Genomic DNA, 21,285 nt, shown 5'->3' on the forward strand with positions numbered 1-21,285 from the left:
AAGCCCTCTATGATGGTGTGATGGTGGCGGGGGGGGGGTATCCTGGGAACGCAATTCCATGTTGGAACAAGTCAGAATAGTTGACATTTTTTATTGAAGGCTTTGGTGTACTCATGTATGATTTAGCTTATTTTGTGTGTGTGTGTGTTTGTTGTTTTGAGAATTTCTATAAAACATGGAAACATATTTTCATATATTTTACAACAGTTTTCCTGCAAAGCAACTCTAATCTAGACATCTTGTAGAAAAGAGAGCTACTTCTACTTTTTTTCAACAAATACATTTTCATTTCATAAGTTTGTTTTCTTCATTAATTTCCTGGTGTTTGAAAGAAGCATCTTTCTTTAAAGTCCCCCATGACATTTTTTTTCAAAAAAAAAAAGTTCTCAGTAGTGTCTTAAATAGGATTATGAAGTTTTAAACCAAAATTCCAAAACCTAAAGGTCTTGAAAAGTCATTTTCATGTTTATCTGAAGCCTCTGTTTCCAAAATCTCCTCTGAGGGGGTGTGGCTTTTGGAGCTGAGCTGAGTATTTTCCAGCGTTAGTGACTCTGTTACGGTGAGTATTATTTAAAAACTCACATAAAAAAATCCATTGACAGCTGATTTGACCACGGAAATCTTATCATCTCCGCCACCTGAGCTAGGCACGCTAGCCGGGCCAGATGAGGGGTTTAGCGCATGTGCAGCAGAGCTGTTGTGATGTATAGAAGACTCATTAATTCAAACAGAGGATGTCTGCGACACTTTGATTGACAGAGATTTAAAAGAAGGAATACTCAGAAATGCAAAAATGAAATGATTTTGTAAGAAAAATGCCACAGGAACTTGTTAACTCTAAAAACATGATTTTAATCAGAGGGGGACTTTAAGGCATTGAGCATTGAGCTCGAGCTGTTGGCATTGAGCTGTTAGTGAGGATTTTTTGAGCTATTTTTGAGTTGTGCTAATATTTTAGCAACATGCTAATGGTTTTGGCTAATTTGACATCTACTGGGGAGGGTTGGGTTAAATTGGAGTTTAGCTAATATTTTATAAACATGCTAACTTTTTTTTTTTTGCTAATTTGTCATCAAGTGAGCTTTTTGGGCTAATCTTGAGTTTAGCTAATATTTTAGCAATATGCCAACATTTTTTGATAATTTGGCATCTATTGAGGTTTTCTGGGCTATTTTGAAGTTAGGCTAACATTTTAGCAACATGCTAAAGTTTTTCACCAATTTAGCATTTACTCAGGTTGTTTAGGATTATTTTGGGTTTAGACAATATTTTAGCAACATGATAGCTTTTTTGTGGCTAATTTTACTTGTAATAAAGGTTGTATGTTTAATACTCAAGCAACTTTAGAATTATGAAAATAGCTAGAATTTTTTAGCAAATTCCTTCTGCAATTACAACAAATGACATTAGCATCTTCAGCAGCCATATTCAGCAAAAAGCATTCATACAGGCATTATCGCAGGTAATGGAGCTTTTGTAGTTAATAATGTTTTATGTCATTTAATAACCACAAGAAAAATAAAAGAACTTAAATATACAGTTTCCAACCAGTTCATTGAGGAATTCTACAGGAATTTTGTCAAACAAGAGCATAAAAAAGTCTTGTACCAGTATTTCTTACAATATAATGTTGGCAAAATAGCATCACAGTTTTTCAGTACATTCACCAGATTGATTCAAGCTTTTATAAGTACCTTTAGTACCGCTATAAGTGCACACCATCAAGTATTGTGAATGTTTTTTTTAAAAAGCAGTCATCCATTCATCTCTCACCAAATCTCAACATCATTAAAGCAAATGGTACTTTTCAACATCCCCGTACTGCAGATGCAGCTGTAGCGCATGCATTTTGTTTCATGGCTGCTTTCAGCTTCAAGTCACATCCTGACGTTAAATTTTACTTGGCAGGTGCGTGTGTGAACACGGTTTTGGCAAAACTTCAACTTTCCAGCAAAAAAACCTCCACCGTTCTGGCAAAGTTAACCCTTTAAGACCAGACATACAATAGCTTTTCTTGAAGTCAGAATCTATTGGATCACCAGTTAAAGCTCTGGTGTTAAAGGGTTAAGAGTTTTGAGGATCTAAGATACTTAGAGATCTGAGAAATCTCCCAAGCCATCTAAATGCTTTAGAATGAAAGGCACAATTCAAAATGTTACCAAAACACACATAATGAACAGACTATGATCAAAAAAGATGTCATCAGATGAAATTTCCAACTGGTCCTACGAGTGATAAAGTTTCATAGATGAACAAAAAGCTAGAAAGTTTCCTAACAACCATTTGTAGCAGTGAAGTCACACCACAGATATGAATACTGATTGATTAATAAAGCCTCATCTTATTCCACATTTGGACTTTTTATCGGACATCAAGTCAGATGATTATGATGAAAGAGAGTAGAGGGCACATGTTTCAGACCACAAGAACATTTCTGTGCAATTTCTTTTGGATTGATGTTAAAATTCCAGAGACATGAGGGCAAGGCACTGCCACCTGTATGATAAAAAAGAAAACATACTCAATTTAAAAATGTCCCCATTTGTCACAGTCAATAGGATGTAGTCCTGTAGGATTGATGAAAATTGGCATCTTTGAAGTCTCCAGCAACCACACAAAGACACAAAGAAAGGCAAAAAAACAGGAAATGAGTTGAAAGAAATCATAAAACAAAATGTATTAAGCTTTGAAACACCCCTAATTTGAACTGATGCATCTTATTATTATTACTTTAAATGGCTTTTCTTGACTTGTTTGGAGGTGTGACACATCATTGCGGTTTATGGTGGACTTTTGCTTCTGATGAAGCTACAAAAGTTCTCACAATTCTAAAAGAACTTCTATTTCTGGGGAGGACGAGGAGTGTGAAGTTCATCCACTGGATTGAGGAAAATCATCTTTGATGGGTTCAATGATTGATGGTAAGGCCACAGGAGGATCTGGTTCTACTTGAGATGTTAAATGATTGAAATGTCTCCTCGCTCCGGGCTATGGCCGTTCAGGAGCAAGCCGCCGTTTCTGACTGGAGGCGTTGATGAGTTTTGCAGTCCGGTGTCCCTCTCGTTCCTCTCCCACTCGTCGGTGAAGTTGACCGAGGTGTTCCTCGGCAGGGTCAGCTCAGGGGCCGAGCTGAACCCCAGCTCTGAGGACAGTTTGCGCTTTATGGAAGCGGCACGCTGGAACTTATCGTAGATCTCCACGCTGACTCGACGGCGCGTTTCCTTGAACTCTGCTGAGACGTTGGCCTTCCACTCTGCAGCATGGGCTCGAATCTCCCCCACCTGCAGGGAGATGGAGCGAGACGTTAGGTGGAGCACAGCAGCACAAGCAGCACTTCTGTCCATTTAAATGCAATTCAGTTACTTATTATCTGAGTTTGATCAAGCTAATCTGCAAAACCTCAAATTGCTAAAGGTAGAGTCCTAATAAAAATGGGTAGAACTGGAAACACTTATTCAATGATTTTAGATTATATTTTTGACAATATTTTTAATTATCTGAATTTATTCTGACCTTTTTTTTCCCAAAGGATTATTCACCCAATTATACTTGGAAATAAGAGCTACATTCATTTTTTAAATTTCCTTACTAAAGTACAGTCATGATCAGGGGTCTGCAACCTGCGGCTCCAGAGCCACGTCTGGCTCTTCTACCCTCCATTGTGGCTCTCTGGTTAAAGAAAAATACAAAGCTTTTAGTTTAAAAGTCACTGTAAAGTAAAGAAAAAAAAGTACAATTACTTATCCCTCTCCAAAGCACAGTAGTTATAATGGTTTGATATCCGAGAAATGAACATTTTGATAGATTCCAGTGTTTTAAATCTGCCTCATGGTTAAAAAAATACAGTTAATTAGACTGTTTTAATTTTAGAAAGTTAGATTTAGGAATTTCTGGTTAAAAATGAAATGTTTTTTTTTCTTCATTGCTGACATTACACTACCTGCCGCTAGATTTGCTCCATCAAGATGATCCTCTGAGACACAGGAAGTCTTTTATTTTGAAAGGAAGTCTTGTGAACTTCTGTTAAGTTAAACTGTTTCATATTTGGAAAAAAATATATTTTCCCTTAACGTTTGCTTTATTTATGCCAAAATAAATAGCTAATTCATATTTGTAATAAAAATAACAATAACATAAATACAAATTCATGTTTTCTACAGGATGTGTGACTCTTACCGGGTTGTGGTCGGTGAGAAATCGACTCAAATGGGTTTTTAAGTGTTAACGATTGCAGACCCCTGGTTGTGATGATGCAGCCAAAACATATATATTTTCCATAAACACTTTTCTAAATACATAAATGTGGTTGGTAATTTGATTAATAATTTAATTGATAATTTAATAAAAAAAAAATCTTGTCTTGAACTTATAAGGGGAGAAATTGGAAAAAAATTACATAAGAAGCAGATTGACAAAATTACAGAAAGTTGATTACAGTGAAATAATGCATTTAAGCAGCAATGCTTCAGTCGGAAACTCTGACAGTCACACCCCAATAGATCTCATAAACATCAGGAATGCAGATTGTCACAAAAGACTTCTGATGCTGAAAAGTGACAGAACAGCTACAAAAATAAAGCAGTTTTAAAGGGTAATATATGTTTATGAGTAATGTTAATTTTTACATATACTGTACATGCAGAAATTCTTACTATTGGCACTTTTTGATCACAATTTTCTTATTTTAGTATAAAAATATAGCAACTAACAAAGAAAAATACAGCTTAATCAACAAAAGCACAACCCAAGGAGGATGATTAAACCTGGAGAATCCATGAACAACTTTCTTCTGGGGTTTTAAAGTTAATTTGACTTTTTTTTGTTTTTTCATTTTTAGCAGCAACAAAAAAATTACAATAAAAAAACAGGGGCCAAATTCGACTATGTGAGTTCTCTGGGGTTAAATTAAATTAAACTAAATGCTTCAGTTTTGTGTAAGAATCTCAACTCCCAGCTGTTTAGTTGTATTTACTTATTGTCTGTAAATCACAGTGAGCGACAGCAAAAATTGAGGCATTTTTTTATACTGTCTGGTGTGCGGTTTCACAGCAGGACTTCTGCATGAGAGCATGAGTGGACACACACGCAAGCATGGATAATGAAATGTTACCTCAACTGCAGACAAAAAACAAATATTCATCATTTAATCATGTTGAAGGGATGGAGGCCCTGCACTGTGTCACCCTGTCCTCATGTTCTAGCTGAAGATGCAACACTCAAGAGGGCATTTATTGTTATATAATTCATCTCAAAGTATGTATTCATCCTTACCAGGGAAATTCAATTAACAAACAGAAAAAGGACTATATTTCTGCTAATATAGGGCCTAAACTTCCAGATGTTCCCCATTCACGTTCATTTTCATAACTTGTGCTATATTTAGTCTCAAAACTGTCCTGTATTAATTTGCCAGTGTGTGTCTCATCAGATATTGTGGTCTTTCTCTCCCTCTGGAGAGGCTCATTATGTGGTCTTGCGCTCATGTGTTGGGACGGAGGAGAGGTGATTGGATTAGGAAACAGCCCTGTCAGTGAAACGAAGTTAAGCTGAGGGCAAAAGTTGATGTGGGGAGATGGCACTGGAATCAAGAAGCGCCGTTTGTATCACTCCAAAGGAGAGACAGAAGACAAGAGAGGAAGGAGGACAGATGGAAGGGAGGAAGAGGTCAAGAAAAACTAAAATGACAGACAGAAGCAGTGAAAGAAGGAAGACGCAGATTGAAGCCACAGATTCAGGAGGTTGTACCTCTTCTTTGGTCCGTTTGGAGATGACTCTCAGCCAGTCTCCTATCATGCTCAGAATAGCAGCAAAATACGCCAGACCCACCAGGATCCAGAACCACACCACAGGCTTGTAATAATCCAGGTACTCTATTTCCGACCCGCCTAGACACAGAATAAAAGTGAGAGTTGTTAAGACGATTTGGAGGAACACACAGGCTTTACAAGTGGTTGGGATTCACCTGCTACAAAATCCCCAAATCCAATAGTGGTTAAAGTGATGACCACGAAGTAGAGGGACTCCAGAACAGACCAGCCTTCAATGTGCTTGAAGATAGCAGCAGGGAGAGCCACAAACAGCAGGCAACCAAACAGCACAAAAAGCAGCGTAGATATGACCCGGATCTTCGTCTGACTGATGTCCCACTGCTGCAAGAGACAAGCGACAGACACAAAACTCAGAAATACTACAAACTGGATAAGGTGGTTCCATGATAACAGCTGATGACAAGAAAATGCATCTAAACAAAACATTTAAAAACACAATTTTTCATTAAGAGAAAGTTTACCCCAAATGAAAAAGCAGATTATTTTAATCCAGATAAAAATATTAAGATAAAGCATATGTTAAGCTAATATTGTATAATAAACTATGTATGTAAATAAATGATGGTAACAAAAGTTATTATAGCGAACCTTACAGACTGAAAATATTAAACTCAAAACTAAATTAGAAAATCTTGTGTGGTAAAGATCACAAAGACAACATATTTTAATCAAATGAAGTTTTTGATTTAATTTTCAAATCAAAAAGAAATTGCTTGTTATTTTAAAGTATTTAACATTGTTGAATTTGAAAAAAACTAACTGTAGATAATCAAATGTCCAGTTTTAGGTAAGGAAGGTCAATTTGTCTAATCTGTGTTTGTTTATGGTTTTTTGGGTCATGAAGAAGCAGCTGTCAAACACAAAACATTTGGCTACAAAAGCCTGACATTGTCAGCACTCATCACATTACTGCATAAATTGGTCTCTTGGGTGTATTGTAAAAGAAAAAACATGACCTGAAGGAAAAACACAGAACACAGCAACAAGGCAAAAATAAACATGTTTAGATATCTATTTCTGTCTAAAAATATGTCATATGTTTCAGTGTCTGACAGCTCAAATTTCAGCTTGTTGGATTCTTTTTCACTCCAGACTATTATCAAAGCTTAGCATGGACTTTTTGTGAACTGTTACAAAATAAACAGGAACCCTTCAGGGAAATGTTAAAAATCTTTCTGTCAAAAAACTTACCACAAACATTTTCTCCACTCTGGCAATTCCCTTGCCAAAGATGGTACCGAGTTGATCTCCTACACCAGCGAGAAGGAAACCAAACAGAGGGATCCCTAAAAGTGCATAGACAATGCAGAAGATCTTCCCTCCCTCAGTGTGTGGAGAGGTATTCCCAAAACCTGCGGAGATTGCAGAAATTCAGACACGTGTGGCCGGTTCATGATCAATTGACTTATATAAGCAATCTTATATTCGGTACTCGCAGAAGTACAAATTATGATAAGATGCATCGACTTCTGTAAGTAAAGCGTTGCTCCTGTCTGCAGAAGACCAAACCAAAGAGAGCACGTGCAATTGCAGTAGTGATCAATAGTGACAGATTGAGAGGAGATGGGATTCTCCACAAATGCATACATGATTTTATCAAGAAGGTAAATTACTAACATAAGACATTCAATTTTCTATAGCAGTAAGTCGACATTACTATTAAATATGAAGAGTTGCTGCTTTAAAAAGTGATGATAAAATAATTTGAACCAAAAGAAAACAGACACTAACACTGTTTACACTGATAATCTCCAATATTTTTCATTTGTCGGAGTGTTTTTATAAATCCTTTTACCAATGGTTGTGATAACAGTCCCAGCAAAGAAAAAAGCAGAACTCAGGTCCCACAGGCTGCTGTGATTTGTGAGTGTCCCTGCAGGGTTTACTCCAGAGCGGATAGCAGAAACAACATTCTGGAGACAAAAAAAGAAGGGATAAGTTAGTCGGTTAATGATCTTTTTTTAATAACTTGAGACAGTAATTTAGTAGATGAACAATTGTAGTTCTTTATTATTTTTTTTACATTTATTTTAAAAGTAATTAATAAGAAAACGTGTTTGTATCTGTCTAGTTGCTCAGCAAAAAGTCTTATTTTTTTGGGAAAAAATACTGTGTTAAATACGTCGCTATAGATGTGAAAGTATCTGAGTTTGAGGGTCAGGATAAAGGCGTAATGATTAAAACTCTACTAGACACACACCTGAACAGGTAATTATTTGAATGTTTGTGTGAAAATGATTTACTGTGTAGGAGAGTGTGTACTTGTCTGGAAGTTTTACTTTTTTTATCAACTTTTCCTTCATTTTCACCAGGAAGTCTGAAAGAACTGTCCTTGGTGCTGAAATCCCTGTTTCTCAATCCATTTTTTTCTGCTACTCAAGATAATTTTAGCCCCTTTTACTCTGATGATGAGTAGTCCAAATGATATTTTCCACGTCTGAAAACATTTAGCTTTATCAGTTAGATTTACTCACATTTATTATTTAGATATGTTTTTTAGCAGTTTACTCAAACCTCATTCCAGTGAAATTTAATGTAAAAAGGTGCAGTCTAATTTTATGATTGATAACAGATTATGTAAAAGAGCTAAAATGAAAGTTTAAAATAGCTTTAGTTATTGGAAAATTACACATTATGCCAAACTTTACTTCTATTTCCAAATTCAGTTATCCTATTCAGTTGCATGTAAATGTTATTTGAGTCTCACCTTCACCAGCTCCTCCAACTGACTCTGGTTGACACAGGAGTGTCTGGTCAGGAACTCCAGCTTCTGGGACAGAATGGCCAAACGTTGGGCACTACAAAAGAGGGTTTGTTTCAAAGTTTGTATGAACGGTTAGCACAGATCAATTCAACTTTTACAACCTTCTTCATTTTATTGTTGAAGTGCAAAATCCACTGGTTGGGTCTTCAGAAAGATTAAATATTAGCAATGTGGATAAAATAGTTTTGCAAAAATTAAATTTTTAGGAAATTGATGACCTTCTGCTGTTTTCTGATGCATCTCTTTGAATTTATCACTATTAATTTAAATATATTTGCACAATGATATCTTTTTTTAAGCCTTCAGCAGCAAAATCAATTCAGGGCAAAACAAACCAAAACAAATTTACATAAAGTATTTGTTTGGATTTGTTTGTATGACTTTATCAGTTAAAAACCACAAATATTTGTACTCATAAATCTTTTTTTTAAGTTATAGTTAAAAATTTGTTGTTGAAAAATATTTATCTTAAGTCATTTTGCATCTTTTTTTTTAATCTTTTGCAGAATCCACAATGAGCCACTTAGAGAACTATAAACTACTTGAATCATTTGTGGGCAGTCATCACTTAAAGATAGTTTGTAGTTTGAATCTGCACTATTTTTCATGGGTTAAACTGCGTCCATCTCTTATCCTGCAGCGTTAAACCAACATAGTTATCAAACGATGACCTCAGGTTTTCTACGTTTAAATAAAAACGACAGAGAAAAGGACAAATGAAGGAATCTCTGTACCTTTCATGGGGCTGCTCCAGAGATCTGAACACAGCAGCTCCTATCACCAGGTACAGCACCACCAGAAGAAAGATAGCAGTCACAGTTTTCCTCTTCATCACCGTGGCAACCACCTGTAACACTTCAGGTGTTCAGTCAAACCGCAATCAAATGTGTCATTTAAGGAAAGGTGTGAAAAACCTGTGAGGTTCACCTGACTCTCCTCCCGAGGGCTCAGCGCGACCGACTTTGGGGAGAAGGAGAGGAGGGGCTTGGTGTTGTGAGTGGCAGATTTTGGGTCCAACAAGTCTGGAGCGGCCACTGTGAGAGAAATTACATAAAGTCTTAAAGATGTCCTTTTTCCCCCCCTCCCATACACTCTCCTTTTTACTCCGACACACTCGTCAAATTATCTATTAATTTTAAAACTCCTCATAGATAAATCTTTTGAAGAGGTTCAATGTGGAAGCATGAATCATCCATCAAAAGATGCCTTTACCGATACATAAGGGATAACGTCTACTCTCTTATCTGAGTTTAAATTTAAAAGATTTCAAGATCAAGCAGAAGAAAAACATCTCAAACATCAAATGATCAGATAAAGCTATAAATGACAAAGATGAAAGCATGGGCGGACGATTCAAGGGGAAAACGATGATGCTGAGGGCTTTTAATACATATATCCAAGTTTTTAATGTGAGTTTTTTCTCTTTTCCTTTATGACAAAGACAGCTTATTTTTAATAACATGGATCAATCTCACAGTTTGATATTTCACATGCTTTTTAAAATGTATATGGGTAAATAAATGGATGAGAAATGCAAAATAAAACAACTTTACAGCAAACAGCAGAGAAAAGACTGAGAAAAAGGATCCCTCCCTCGAGTAATCTTTATTTCTGTGCACATTTATACAGTACAAATGAATTGCCTGCAACAATTGTTTTATCTTTTAAACATTTCAGGTTTTATTTAAAGATTTGATAATCATTTAAGTGAAATTAGAACTAAACTACAACTTGAAGTGGAATTGGCACAAATAAAAAAAATGTGTCCATGCTCACACGACTAAGTAAATAATAGGAAATGCTTCAGGAGTCAAAACAACATAACAATTTGAATTAAAACAAGAAGCACAAATCTTATAAGATGTTCAATTTCTCACATAAAAAATGTGGAGATATGAATGAAAGAGACATTTCTGTTTTTACTGATTTTGTTTTCCAAACTTCTGTATCAAGCAGATCCTGTACTCACTTGTTACTGCTGGCTATCCAACGGCTCCTTCTCTCCTCCTCTCCTCATCAGAGCCTGTCTCTGCGTTTAGGGGAATTGTTCCTCCTCTATGAGTCTCCTCCGAGCTGAGCAGAAACAGAGATGTGGACCAACCTCCGGCTCCCTTTTTGTCTTTGACTTTTTGGTTTGGATTTTGCGCCTGCAGTGTGGGTTTGTTATCGCACTTCTGTCTCCTCTCTTTCAGCTCCGTGTGCGTTCAGGCTTTTGAGTGGAGCGCAGGAGCTGTGGAATATTACGAGAGGAGGAGAGGGATGAGGGGTGGACACAGGGAGGTGCTCCCCACACCCATTTGAAGCCCCCACCATGTTCATTAATGTACATTTGACAGTTTGTGCCCACCAGCTCATTCTTGTTTCCTCACTGAGCTGATATGTCTGAGTTTTTGACCCTAAAAATTTACTCTTAGTTAGTTAACAAGCAGATGTGGGGAAAATGTCTTTAAAATTCCAAGGAAATGTGAGATTGCTTTTAATGCTTTTAATGCTTTTAATTGCTTTTAATGTCTGTGACAGGATTTTACGCATCTTTTATCAGTCCGTTGTTGCCAGCACAGTTTTTTATGCCGTGGTCTGTTGGGGAAACAGCGCCACGGCAAGGGACAAGGATCGCCTCCAAAAACTGCTGGACAGGTGTGCACGGGTGGTGGGTGATGGGGTTCTGTCCGTGGAGGCTGTGGTGGAGGACAGAACCGGGAGGATGTTGGAGGCTATTTTAAAGAACAGTTTTCACCCACTCCACACAACCCTGGCCTCTCAGAAAAGCAGCCGCAGCGAGAGGTTCATCTCCCTGCGCTGCCGGACTGAGAGGTTCAAGAGGTCTTTCATCCCGTCTGCTCTGAGGTTGCATAATAGGCTGTGCTGATGTGTTTTTAATTGTTTTTAATTGTTTTTAATTTTTTTTAATTTGGTTCTTATGGCGCTCTTTATTTATTTATTTATGTACTACCCTGGCTTTTTATTACTCTTATCGTTTTTATTATTCCTTTGTCATTGTGTGCATGACTGTCGTTTTTTATGGGGCTACCAGGCAAGAGAATTTCCCTTGGTTGGGATTAATAAAGTATCTATTGATTGATTGATTGATTGATTCCCTTATAAAGGTTTTCAGAGTTTTTTAAGAGTTGCTTTCACTATATTTTTCTTGTGTCACAAAAGAGTAGAAAATGTGTGTTTGGTAACTTAATTGTTTGTCAAAAAAATGCTTCTCATCGACAAACTTTATATTATGTGAAAAATACAGGACCTTCTTTCCCAACATGTTTGAAAAAATAAGATAAGGTCAAGAGTGCACTACTGTCATTAATGCGCATCCAAACTTTTCATTCAATCTCCAGACAGAAAAACAAAACAATAGTTTACTAAACTAGTATTTCTTCAATTTGACTTTTTTTTACTGCATTGCCTGCCATGACATGGACTTGATCCTGCTATTTAATTCAAACCGTGGTTTCTTTTATATTTAAATGAGGTTCTACAGAGTATTTGACTCTTTTTTTTTGGAATGTGTTGCAAATAAAATAACATTAAGTATTACACCAAATGAATTAATAAAATAAAAATGTAGCTTTTTGTTCAATAGCAGTTTAAAGTCTCTCTCTGATCATCTTTTGATCTATCGTAAAGTCTTGTCAGTCGTCTCTTCATTATGATTATGCTGTGCTTATGCTGTTTAATTCTTTTATTCATTTTATAGTTTTGCTTGTTTTTTTTTCTTATAATTTATCTGTTAGTGTTGTTGGTGTTTTATTGTACTCTGCCTTGTAGCAGTTTTTGCTCTGTTAAAGCGCTTTATAAATAAAATTAATTTGTTTGATTTGTTTTTAGCCAAAATCCAAAATCCTGTGTCCTCTTTTAAGACATGGTTTCTGCAGAGCAGCATTAGTTCATTAGAAATTCACCTCTGACTTGTGGGTGGGACTGTAAGCATAGAGTGAGCCCCTCCCGACTTCCCATCATCCATCTGTTTACAATCTCTCCCGCTAGCTTACAGCCCCTCACACAATCAACAGAACATTATCGGCTTAACAGAAATTGTGAGCAATATTAAAGCTATTCAGAACACAGTTCGCACGAGAAAAACAAGGACGTAAATTTATGTATTTGTCTACAAGTGTATGGATCAGAATGAGGAGGAGCAGGGAGCGTGAGGCCCACCGATTGTAGATTCAATGTCAAAACTACAAGATTTTTCAAACTGCATTTTTTAACTGGATAAAGAATTAAAAAAAAGCTTACTTTTCTTTATTTCTTTCTTCCATCATCATAAAATTCCACAAGAACTTGTTAAAACACAAAAAAAAACAATTTTCATTAGAGTGTGTCTTTAGAAGGTTTAGATTGTACTTTATGAGTCTTTCACATAAAAATGAAATGATCACAAATCTGTATAACTGGAGAAAAGTCGTCTGTCAAAGCTGAAATCTACCCCCAGTGGCAGTCGTCTTCTCCATTCACTCTTTTGGCAGCAAAACAGCCAAAGACAGAATGTCACTTGTTTCTGGAGCAGGAATGCTTACATGCTCCGTATTGTCCTTGAACATGGATGGATGGTTGTTGTTGCATCTTGTTAGGATAATTCAGTTAATCATCCATGTGTGTATTTCAATAAACATTTTTACATTTTTTTTTTAATCTTCAATTTGGTTATAAATATAACACTTTTCAGCTCCAACAAATCTCTCATTAACATTTTTCCTCGTTCTATATTTTTAGGTGATTTATGTCTTTGCTCCACACTAAAATGTTTTTATTATTACCACTCAACAAAAAAATATTATTTCAGATGCGGATCATGAGCTCATGTGTGAGTTGTGTCTCCGTTCTGCAGAGATCTTTTCTCAGCGAAATGCCCGAGGACTGCAGCCACGTTGTTGTCTGATAATCAGTGAAGATCATATTCTGTTACAGTTAGCGTGCAGAGCAAGAACCAAATATAGAATATTCATTTTTATTTTATTGTTCTGTCATTTGTCTTCACTGATAAATAGTGGTTTCAGGGGAAAATGCAAATATTTTCCTGCTGTGAAAATACCTGTTGAGTCAATGAAGTATTAGTAAAACTGAAAACATGTCAAAATAAAACACATTTTAGTTTTAGGATTGGTGGATGATGAATCTAAGTCATTACAAAGACTTTTCATGATGAAGTGATAAAATAATGCACTTGAGTGTAAAAAAATGTGCAGGTAATTTATTAAACATTACAGCTTAAATTAAGCAAAGACAATATCTTTAAGTCTGAAATCATGAGTTAAAGTTATTGTGTTTTTTTTCTTTACACTCTTCAGTTGGTTCAGTGACACAAACACGACACTCAGTGACATTGATAAGCTAAACACCAAAATTACTACAACTTAAAAAGATGTAATCACCACAACATTGATGAATGGGGAGGTTGACCTACGCTGAGTATCAGTTTTTTACTTTGATTTCTTCACCAGATTACTCATTTATCACACAAAAATGTGAAATATTTAATTTAATTGAAATAAACTTTAGTCTTTTCATTGTGCAGCTTGGAAAACTGGAAAATAGACATATTATTTTAAAACACAAAATACTCACAAGATTTGCAGTTGAAGTAAAATCCTACTTAGTCAGTTCTATTACATTACAAAAACAGCATTGCTTTTTACTCATGAACACTCTGAACATGGCTAATTAAAAAGGTTTAGCTCCAGGAAATGAAAACAGAACCACTGATGGGCTTAAAATAGTTCCAGATTTTTCAGTGGCACAGCTGTGATTTATACTCATGAACTAACTATGTTTGTGTTGCTCCGAGAGGCCCCACTTTGAAACATGTACAACATGAATCAGGACATGATGTACACATGAGCTTAAATGGCAAGTATATTTTGGGATGACACTGGGGTCAAGGGGTCAAAAACTGCTTACACAGTTTTGATTGTCAGGGGGGCCACGGAATCCTTCTTATATAACTGGTCGGAGGAAACCCTTGGTTTGAAACCTGTGTGTGCGATTGTGTGTGGGTGTGCACATGTCTGCATGCTTGTGTGAGCATATGAATGCACTTGGGCTATGCAGAAGATAAACAGGGTTCTGCAGTTGCGTGACATGAGGCTTGAAGAGGAAGGCAGGAAAATAACAGGTAAAATATTAAAAACTGTAGACTACAGTTCCCATAAAAACAGATGATATGGATCCAAATGTAAATACAAATATTCAGCTTTATGAATTAGCATCAGACTCTGGTTTACAGCAGTACTCTATGGTGCTTCTGTATCTGCCTTCTTGTTTTTCATTTGTTACCTAAAGGAAATCCTGTCTTACAACTCGATCTGGAAGAAAGTCCTGCAGAGGTTCTACTTCCTGCATCAAATTGAGAAGTTCAACCTGCCTCCCAAAGAATATGTTTATAAAATGCATTAACCTTCATTCAGGGACTTTGTAACGCCAGCAAAAGAACAATAGCACTGCCAAAAATGGATGCACCAAGGTTTATTTCTCATCGTATTACTCTGTGTATCATTCTATCGCTCGATCTAGAACACTCCATCCAATTGTCCTGTACCGGGGACAACGGGTATAATGTAATCCATGATGTCGTTGAGTTCTTCCACCAAGCAGCAGCTCAGTGCGCTGCGAGAAACCACCATGTCACGGGCATCAATCCACCGGTTAGTTACGGCGTTGAAGAACTCGACTTCCTGGGTGGTGCGGTTGCCGTTGTAGCCTCCCACAACATAAAGGCAGTGGTTGTCCACTGTGATGCCAAAGTTGCTGCGAGGACACAGCATGGGGCTCACAGTCTCCCAGGACTTGGTGACAGAATTGTAGAACTCGGCAGTTCTCAAGCGATTCGTTCCATTGAAGCCACCAATCTGTGTGGGAAAAGAGGAAGCTTTTATATTTTTTCAACACTATTTGGATTAATTTAGAAATATTTTCTGTAAATAATCTCTTTTCCATATGACACAATTACCGCATATATTCTGCGTTCACAGACGGCGACCCCAATGCCACTGCGCCTGCTGCTCATAGAGGGCATCCATGTCCACTGGTTATTTCTTGGGTTGTAACACTCAACTGTTGACAGACAGTGGATCCCCGTGAAGCCTCCACAGATGTACACCTGGAAGAATGTGTAGAGACATTTAAAATTTAATAGGGTCCTCTGTGACTAAGGCATAAAGTAGTTGATCAGATTTGATCAAAACTTCTTCCTGTACACAATAATATCAAGTTCGATCATCTTTTTGCACCTCCTTAGTTAAAATATCAGTTGTTGCCCCCTACCTTCCTTTCGAAGGATACACAACTGGCATCACTTCTTCGGTCGTGCATTGATGAAATGAACGTCCACTGGTTTCTTCCGGGGTCATAGCGTTCTGCACTTCTAAGTCTTCTGAGGCCGTCGTATCCTCCCAATGCATAGATGATTCCATCCAACACTGTTACGCTTACGAAGCAGCGTTTGACGTGCATTGGTGACGCCTCCTGCCAGGTTTTTGTCCTCAGGTTGAACTTGCTCACAGAGCTGAGCTGTGTCACTCTGTTATACCCACCAACACAGTAAATATACCCATTCAGGACAACGGTTCCATGGTAAGCGCGGGGAACGTCCTCTGTGCAGCTTAGATTCACCCAATGCTCAGTGCGGGGGTCGTATGCCTCGATGGTGCTGACGGGGTTGCCGTTACTCCAACCTCCTATAGCATAGATCAAAGCGGGGGGGATTCTGGGAGGAGCCAGAGGGCACCAGACAGTGTTTTTAAGGAAAAATTTTGTGGCGTTCTGAAGGAAAGCGTCCAGCGTCTCGAGGATGATCAGTCGACATTCTTGGCTTGAGCACACGAATGGGATTTTCGCCACATTCTTGCAGATGAACATTGGACTTATTAAGGCAAGTCTGACCTACATGGAGACAGCATAAAATGAGTTAAGTTGAAATGGCAACAGCAACATCTCAACAAATGTCCTAACTGTGAAAAAGCTAAAAGTGAAAAATCTCTAAAGGCTTTAAAAGTCGTCAAGAAAAGTTTCTGATCTTGCAAGTGTTCTTGAATGTCTGATCATGTAACTAATGGACAGATCTGCCATGGACCTTGAAGTCTGTCACTCTGCTTGTTTGGAGTGAGCTTGATGTAAAATCAAACACAATTCAGTATTAATGGTGCAAATAAACCACTTCTAGGAATACAAATTTTGAGTTATGTAAGTACTATTTACAACCCATTATTTTCTTTTCAATATAAACTGATGGTTTTGGTCGTTTCCCTGCAGAAAACATAAAAAGCACATTTATTTTAACACCCAAGCAAATAAATCCTGAGAGCTCTGGCTTTGCAGAGATTAAGCAAAAATTGCAATAAATTTGATTTTGTTATTTTAATGTGAGAAAACCTCATTTTTCCTGGATATTTTCTGTCTTCTTGAATGAATGAATCACAGAAAATGAATCAACAACTCCAGTTTAGTTCAGTGAACATTCGACAGGGAATAAGCAGGTCAGAAAACATGGAGGAAATGTTTCACTACATGTTGAAGGACGGTGTTTTCTGCAGCAAAACCTTTACATTTTCACATTCATAGATGGATTACATGATAACTCATAATAATTGTCCATTAAACTCTGGCATTTACTGTTTCTGAATTTAAATCAACTTTCTCTAAACTACTCTGTAAACTACAAGTTACTTACGTGCGGTAAGAGCAGAGACATATATTCCCTTCGTTCATCTGGTGAATGACTGATCCATTTTCGGACGGCTTCGTACACATTTGATTCAGTCTCCACGAGGAGCTGATTGCTCTGAAGGATTTCAATGAGATGCTGAACAGAGAGAAGAGGGAACTGTTTAGAGGCCACAACTACCCTCTCAAAACGAGTCAGGATGTAGGAGAAAGCCTTTTGTCTCAGTTTAGGGTAGTAATACGAGTCTGCCAACAACCAGATGCTGATACAGTTCTCTATCTTCAGTTCTTTCTCCAAAAAGTCGGAGCAGACTTGCATGAGACCGGGTATGTCATAGCGATCCGCCGTTATAAACAGCTCTGCGGCGTTGACATCTGTGACCGGAGCACATCCAGTGTAAAAAAACTCGACGATGAGGCTCATTGTTTCAGGTGACACATCGGTTATGTCAAAGATCCGACAGTCTGGACTTGACCACTGAGTGAACAGATTCCTGTGAAGCAAAGTGAAAAAATAAGCTGTTAACATTACTTAAAGATGGAGGGAAGGAAGTACCAGTGACTATGTCAACATCACTGAATACTTCATTTAAAAAAACACTTTTTTACATCTATCCTTTTTCTAAACTTATTTAATCCCTTTCAGAGTCACAGAGATGCTGGAGCCTATCACAGCCAGACGGGGTACACCCTGGATGGTTCTTTTTTTACATTTATGCTAATTTACAACAAATTTGCTTCCATGTTGCTATTTAAAACATTTTAAAGACTGAAACAATCATGAAAAGTCATGAAATTAGAGCTTAAAAGGACAAAATCTTCTTTTTAGGAGTTTATTTATTTTAAATTAAAATTAAAACTTAATTGAAATGTGAATCACATCATTTGAATAATTAATACCCTAGTTAAAAACATGTATTTATGCCATTTTCTTCACAAAAGCAGTAAACTTTTTTTTTTATTATTACATATTTATTTTTCCTTACAAGAATTACCAACAACGTTCATTTTAAAGAAAAAATACAACTGAATTTTTCCAGTAAATCCCATAATAATCTCACCTGAAGTATGGGCTGCAGGCGTACAAGATGATCTTGTGTACGTGAAATTCTGTGTCACCCACTCTTAGAACAGCATCACAGAGATGCCGCTGTTGATAAAAGGTGAAGTACAAGTTTTCTTTATGCATCTCTGCTGGTGAGCCCTTCCGGTCCTGCTGGCTCTGATCTGGAGTCAACAAAGTTCAAACAAGACAGAATTCACGATTATTCTTAAGCATGGAGTGATTTTTTAGGATCACATAGATCTTCAAGCTACTGAGGGATTCTATCAGTGATTATTAAAAAGCTTTCAGTGATATTTTTCAGCTTTGATGTGTTATCTGTGGCTTGTTCAAAACTTTGATACACATTTCAGCTGTAACTGTTGATTTACTAGTGGTTCTAAAATAAGATCATTTTGTATGATCTATTCAGTATAAGTAATAATACTTTTTTTTCTAAGGGAATGTTGAAACAATTTGGGGTTCTTTTGTGCTGTACAGCACAGTTTGAAATTCAAAAACTGAAATTAATTTCTAGATTTTTACTAAACTACAAACTCTCCCTGTTCATGATCAAACAACCTTTTTTTCCTTCTGCAAAAAATAATTAGAAACACTGAACCAAAAGCTTGATAAGAAGTAATATGCACAAAAATATTTTAAAATAGAGGATTACAGAGACATCTTGTGGTCAAAGAGTTGAACTGCAGGATAAAATCTTACTTTTTTAGTGTTGCAAACACTGACTGTAAAAAATAAATATGTAATAAATATATGTTCTCATATACAGTCAATGGTTGCAAAAAACACATATTTTTTTTTACTTTTATTTTTTACATTCATTCGTTATAGGCAGAGATAAATAAATATAAGTAGATTCGAGTACTGTGTGTTTTTTTCAAAAGGTGTAATCTACAAAACTATTTATGATTTAATTCATCAAAGAAAGTCAATAAAATGAAGAAATATTGAAAGTAGAAACAGAAGAAAATGTTTTAGAGAGTAATTTGAATTGAAAATACTTGGTTAAACGCATTAATGAATGAGAAATGTAATAAAAAATCAAAAACAAATAAAAATAAACAGTTTTTACATTACTGCCTTGTGTTACCAATGTGTGAGAGCAATAGTAATAGAAATATGTGACATTTTCCTCTCATAAATGTATAATTCCTTCACTTTAGCAGCATTATTAGATTATTGTTTACTGTGTTCTCAGGACAGTGCATTCATAATGTCTCACATTTCTGTCAGAACAGCTGAACTTTAACACAGAGCAGCTCCAGCTGCAATCTTCTTACCCGCCTGTGGTGGATGTCGGTGAGGACGTGGCGCGACGGGACAAACCACCACCAATGCACGAGGAGGAAGTTAGAGTCCGATTTGAAAAAGGTTACAAGACAATCTAGCTAATTCAGATGGGTCCAGTGAAAACATCTCCAGAATGAAAGCAGTTGAGTCTGTCTGTTTAGGGGAAACACTTTAAACAACAACAAATAACATTTGTCATTTTAATGAAAATGTTCTAATTTGTGAGAAAAATAAACAGAAAGTGATCAACTTGAATTCTCACACACTTAAAATGTGGGTTATTCATGTTGGGAAATATTTTGGGATACTTTTTGGAACAGTACTATTTTTTGTGGTTTCATTTTAACCTATTCAAATTTTTCCCTAAAAAAATAACCCAGAAAAGAGTTAGTCCCCCTTTAAACTTAGAGTTGGGTTAAAAACAAACTGTCTATTTTTAACTGTGGAGTCTTTAGTGTCTAAAAAACTTAGGTGAAGTTCGTTAATCCTGCAGTAGACTCAAAAAGATTGGCTTATAAAACATGCTAAGATGATGAAAAACATTTAAGAAATTAATTGAGTGCACTTGTGTTGAGTATGGAATGTGTGTAATAATGCTCAATTTGATGTAATATTGTCTATAAGATGCATTGAAGGTCAGGGACATGGGGAGCATGACATTAAGTGATGTAACTGTTAGCAATCCTACAAGCTGAAGTATTTGATAAGAATGAGTATTTGATGAGAAATATTTGATTCTAATCTACTAAGACCTGAAAATAACATTAAAAAAGATGTTCCCTCAAATTAATATTTAGTGGCCACGAAAAAGTGTCTGTGTAGTTTGCATTTTGTGCACAGAAATTAGCATTCCATTGCGCACAAATCACACAAACCATTGTGTGTGCACAAATTAGCATTTTATGGGAACAAAATTAGCATTTGATGCACATGAATTAGTATTTTATGGTCTCAAATTAGAGGTAGAAACTGATGAAAGACCTTATAAAATGCTAATTCGTGACCACTAAATGCTAAATTGGTGTCCACAAAATGCTAATAGATGCAACCTTGATAGATGGCAACATAATCCTAACTGATGTCCGCAAAATGCTCATTTGAGTGCACAAAATACTACTAAAATGCTCATTTGTCACAGGCTACAAGGTGGAGCGGTGGTTAGCATCAATCCCAGCTGGGATTTTTTTTTGTGTGGAGTTTGCATGTTCATGCATCGGTTTCTCTGGGGCACTCCAGCTTTCTCCCACTGCCCAAAAACTTACTTCATTGCTTTATTGGTTAGACTAAAGTGTCCCTACATGTGACTGAGAGTGTGCATGATTGCATGGTCCTGCTCAGGTTGTAACTCCACCATGGCCACAATAAATGTTTTTTGAGCTGATAAAACACTAATAAAATGCTGATTGTGGTCACAAAATACAAAATTGTCATCAATAGTTACTAATTACTACATTGTGGTCACAAGAAAGTAATTTGAGCCCACAAAACACTAATAAAATGCTAATTGTGGACAGAAAATATGAATTTCTGCACACTAAAACTGAAATGTGGCCACAAAAATACTAATTTGGTGCCACCAATGATTATTTTGAGAGAATAAATTATTTTTTTAATGTCATGTCAAGGGTTCTGCACTAATCATAGATGATAAATATATCATCAAATATACCCCCCCC

The 21,285-nt window shown here is 36.5% G+C and overlaps 2 protein-coding genes across 2 annotated transcripts; both read right to left on the bottom strand.

Moving 5' to 3' along the window:
* Positions 1–1,511: 1,511 nt before the first annotated feature.
* Positions 1,512–9,670, bottom strand: kcnk2a (potassium channel, subfamily K, member 2a). Its single transcript, XM_024295761.2, has 8 exons — positions 9,520–9,670; positions 9,327–9,439; positions 8,536–8,626; positions 7,624–7,741; positions 7,020–7,180; positions 5,963–6,149; positions 5,746–5,885; positions 1,512–3,281 (listed from the first exon to the last, which is right to left on the bottom strand). The coding sequence occupies exons 2-8, from the start codon at positions 9,422–9,424 to the stop codon at positions 2,958–2,960; spliced, it is 1,119 nt and encodes a 372-aa protein (XP_024151529.2). The 5' UTR covers positions 9,425–9,439; positions 9,520–9,670; the 3' UTR covers positions 1,512–2,957.
* A 5,374-nt stretch (positions 9,671–15,044) lies between these two features.
* Positions 15,045–19,761, bottom strand: LOC112160301 (kelch-like protein 10). The gene is made up of 6 exons (XM_024294726.2): positions 19,600–19,761; positions 18,318–18,483; positions 17,264–17,750; positions 15,859–16,476; positions 15,545–15,694; positions 15,045–15,443 (listed from the first exon to the last, which is right to left on the bottom strand). Exons 2-6 carry the CDS (start codon positions 18,443–18,445, stop codon positions 15,105–15,107), a joined length of 1,722 nt encoding a protein of 573 aa, XP_024150494.1. The 5' UTR covers positions 18,446–18,483; positions 19,600–19,761; the 3' UTR covers positions 15,045–15,104.
* Positions 19,762–21,285: the final 1,524 nt, after the last annotated feature.

Source organism: Oryzias melastigma, linkage group LG3, assembly GCF_002922805.2.
Source record: "Oryzias melastigma strain HK-1 linkage group LG3, ASM292280v2, whole genome shotgun sequence".
Classification (NCBI taxonomy): Eukaryota; Metazoa; Chordata; class Actinopteri; order Beloniformes; family Adrianichthyidae; genus Oryzias; species Oryzias melastigma.

Excerpts from the sequence above, each read along its gene's own strand:
- LOC112160301 (XM_024294726.2), bottom strand. The coding sequence starts at position 18,445 with ATGCATAAAGAAAACTTGTACTTCACCTTTTATCAACAGCGGCATCTC. Across the intron at positions 17,751-18,317 it reads GCCTGCAGCCCATACTTCAG|GAATCTGTTCACTCAGTGGT; the intron begins GTGAGATTATTA and ends TTTGCTTCACAG. Across the intron at positions 15,444-15,544 it reads GTGAACGCAGAATATATGCG|ATTGGTGGCTTCAATGGAAC; the intron begins GTAATTGTGTCA and ends TTTCCCACACAG.
- kcnk2a (XM_024295761.2), bottom strand. The coding sequence starts at position 9,424 with ATGAAGAGGAAAACTGTGACTGCTATCTTTCTTCTGGTGGTGCTGTAC. Across the intron at positions 7,742-8,535 it reads AGTTGGAGGAGCTGGTGAAG|AATGTTGTTTCTGCTATCCG; the intron begins GTGAGACTCAAA and ends TTTTGTCTCCAG. Across the intron at positions 6,150-7,019 it reads GAGTGGAGAAAATGTTTGTG|CAGTGGGACATCAGTCAGAC; the intron begins GTAAGTTTTTTG and ends TGTCTCTTGCAG.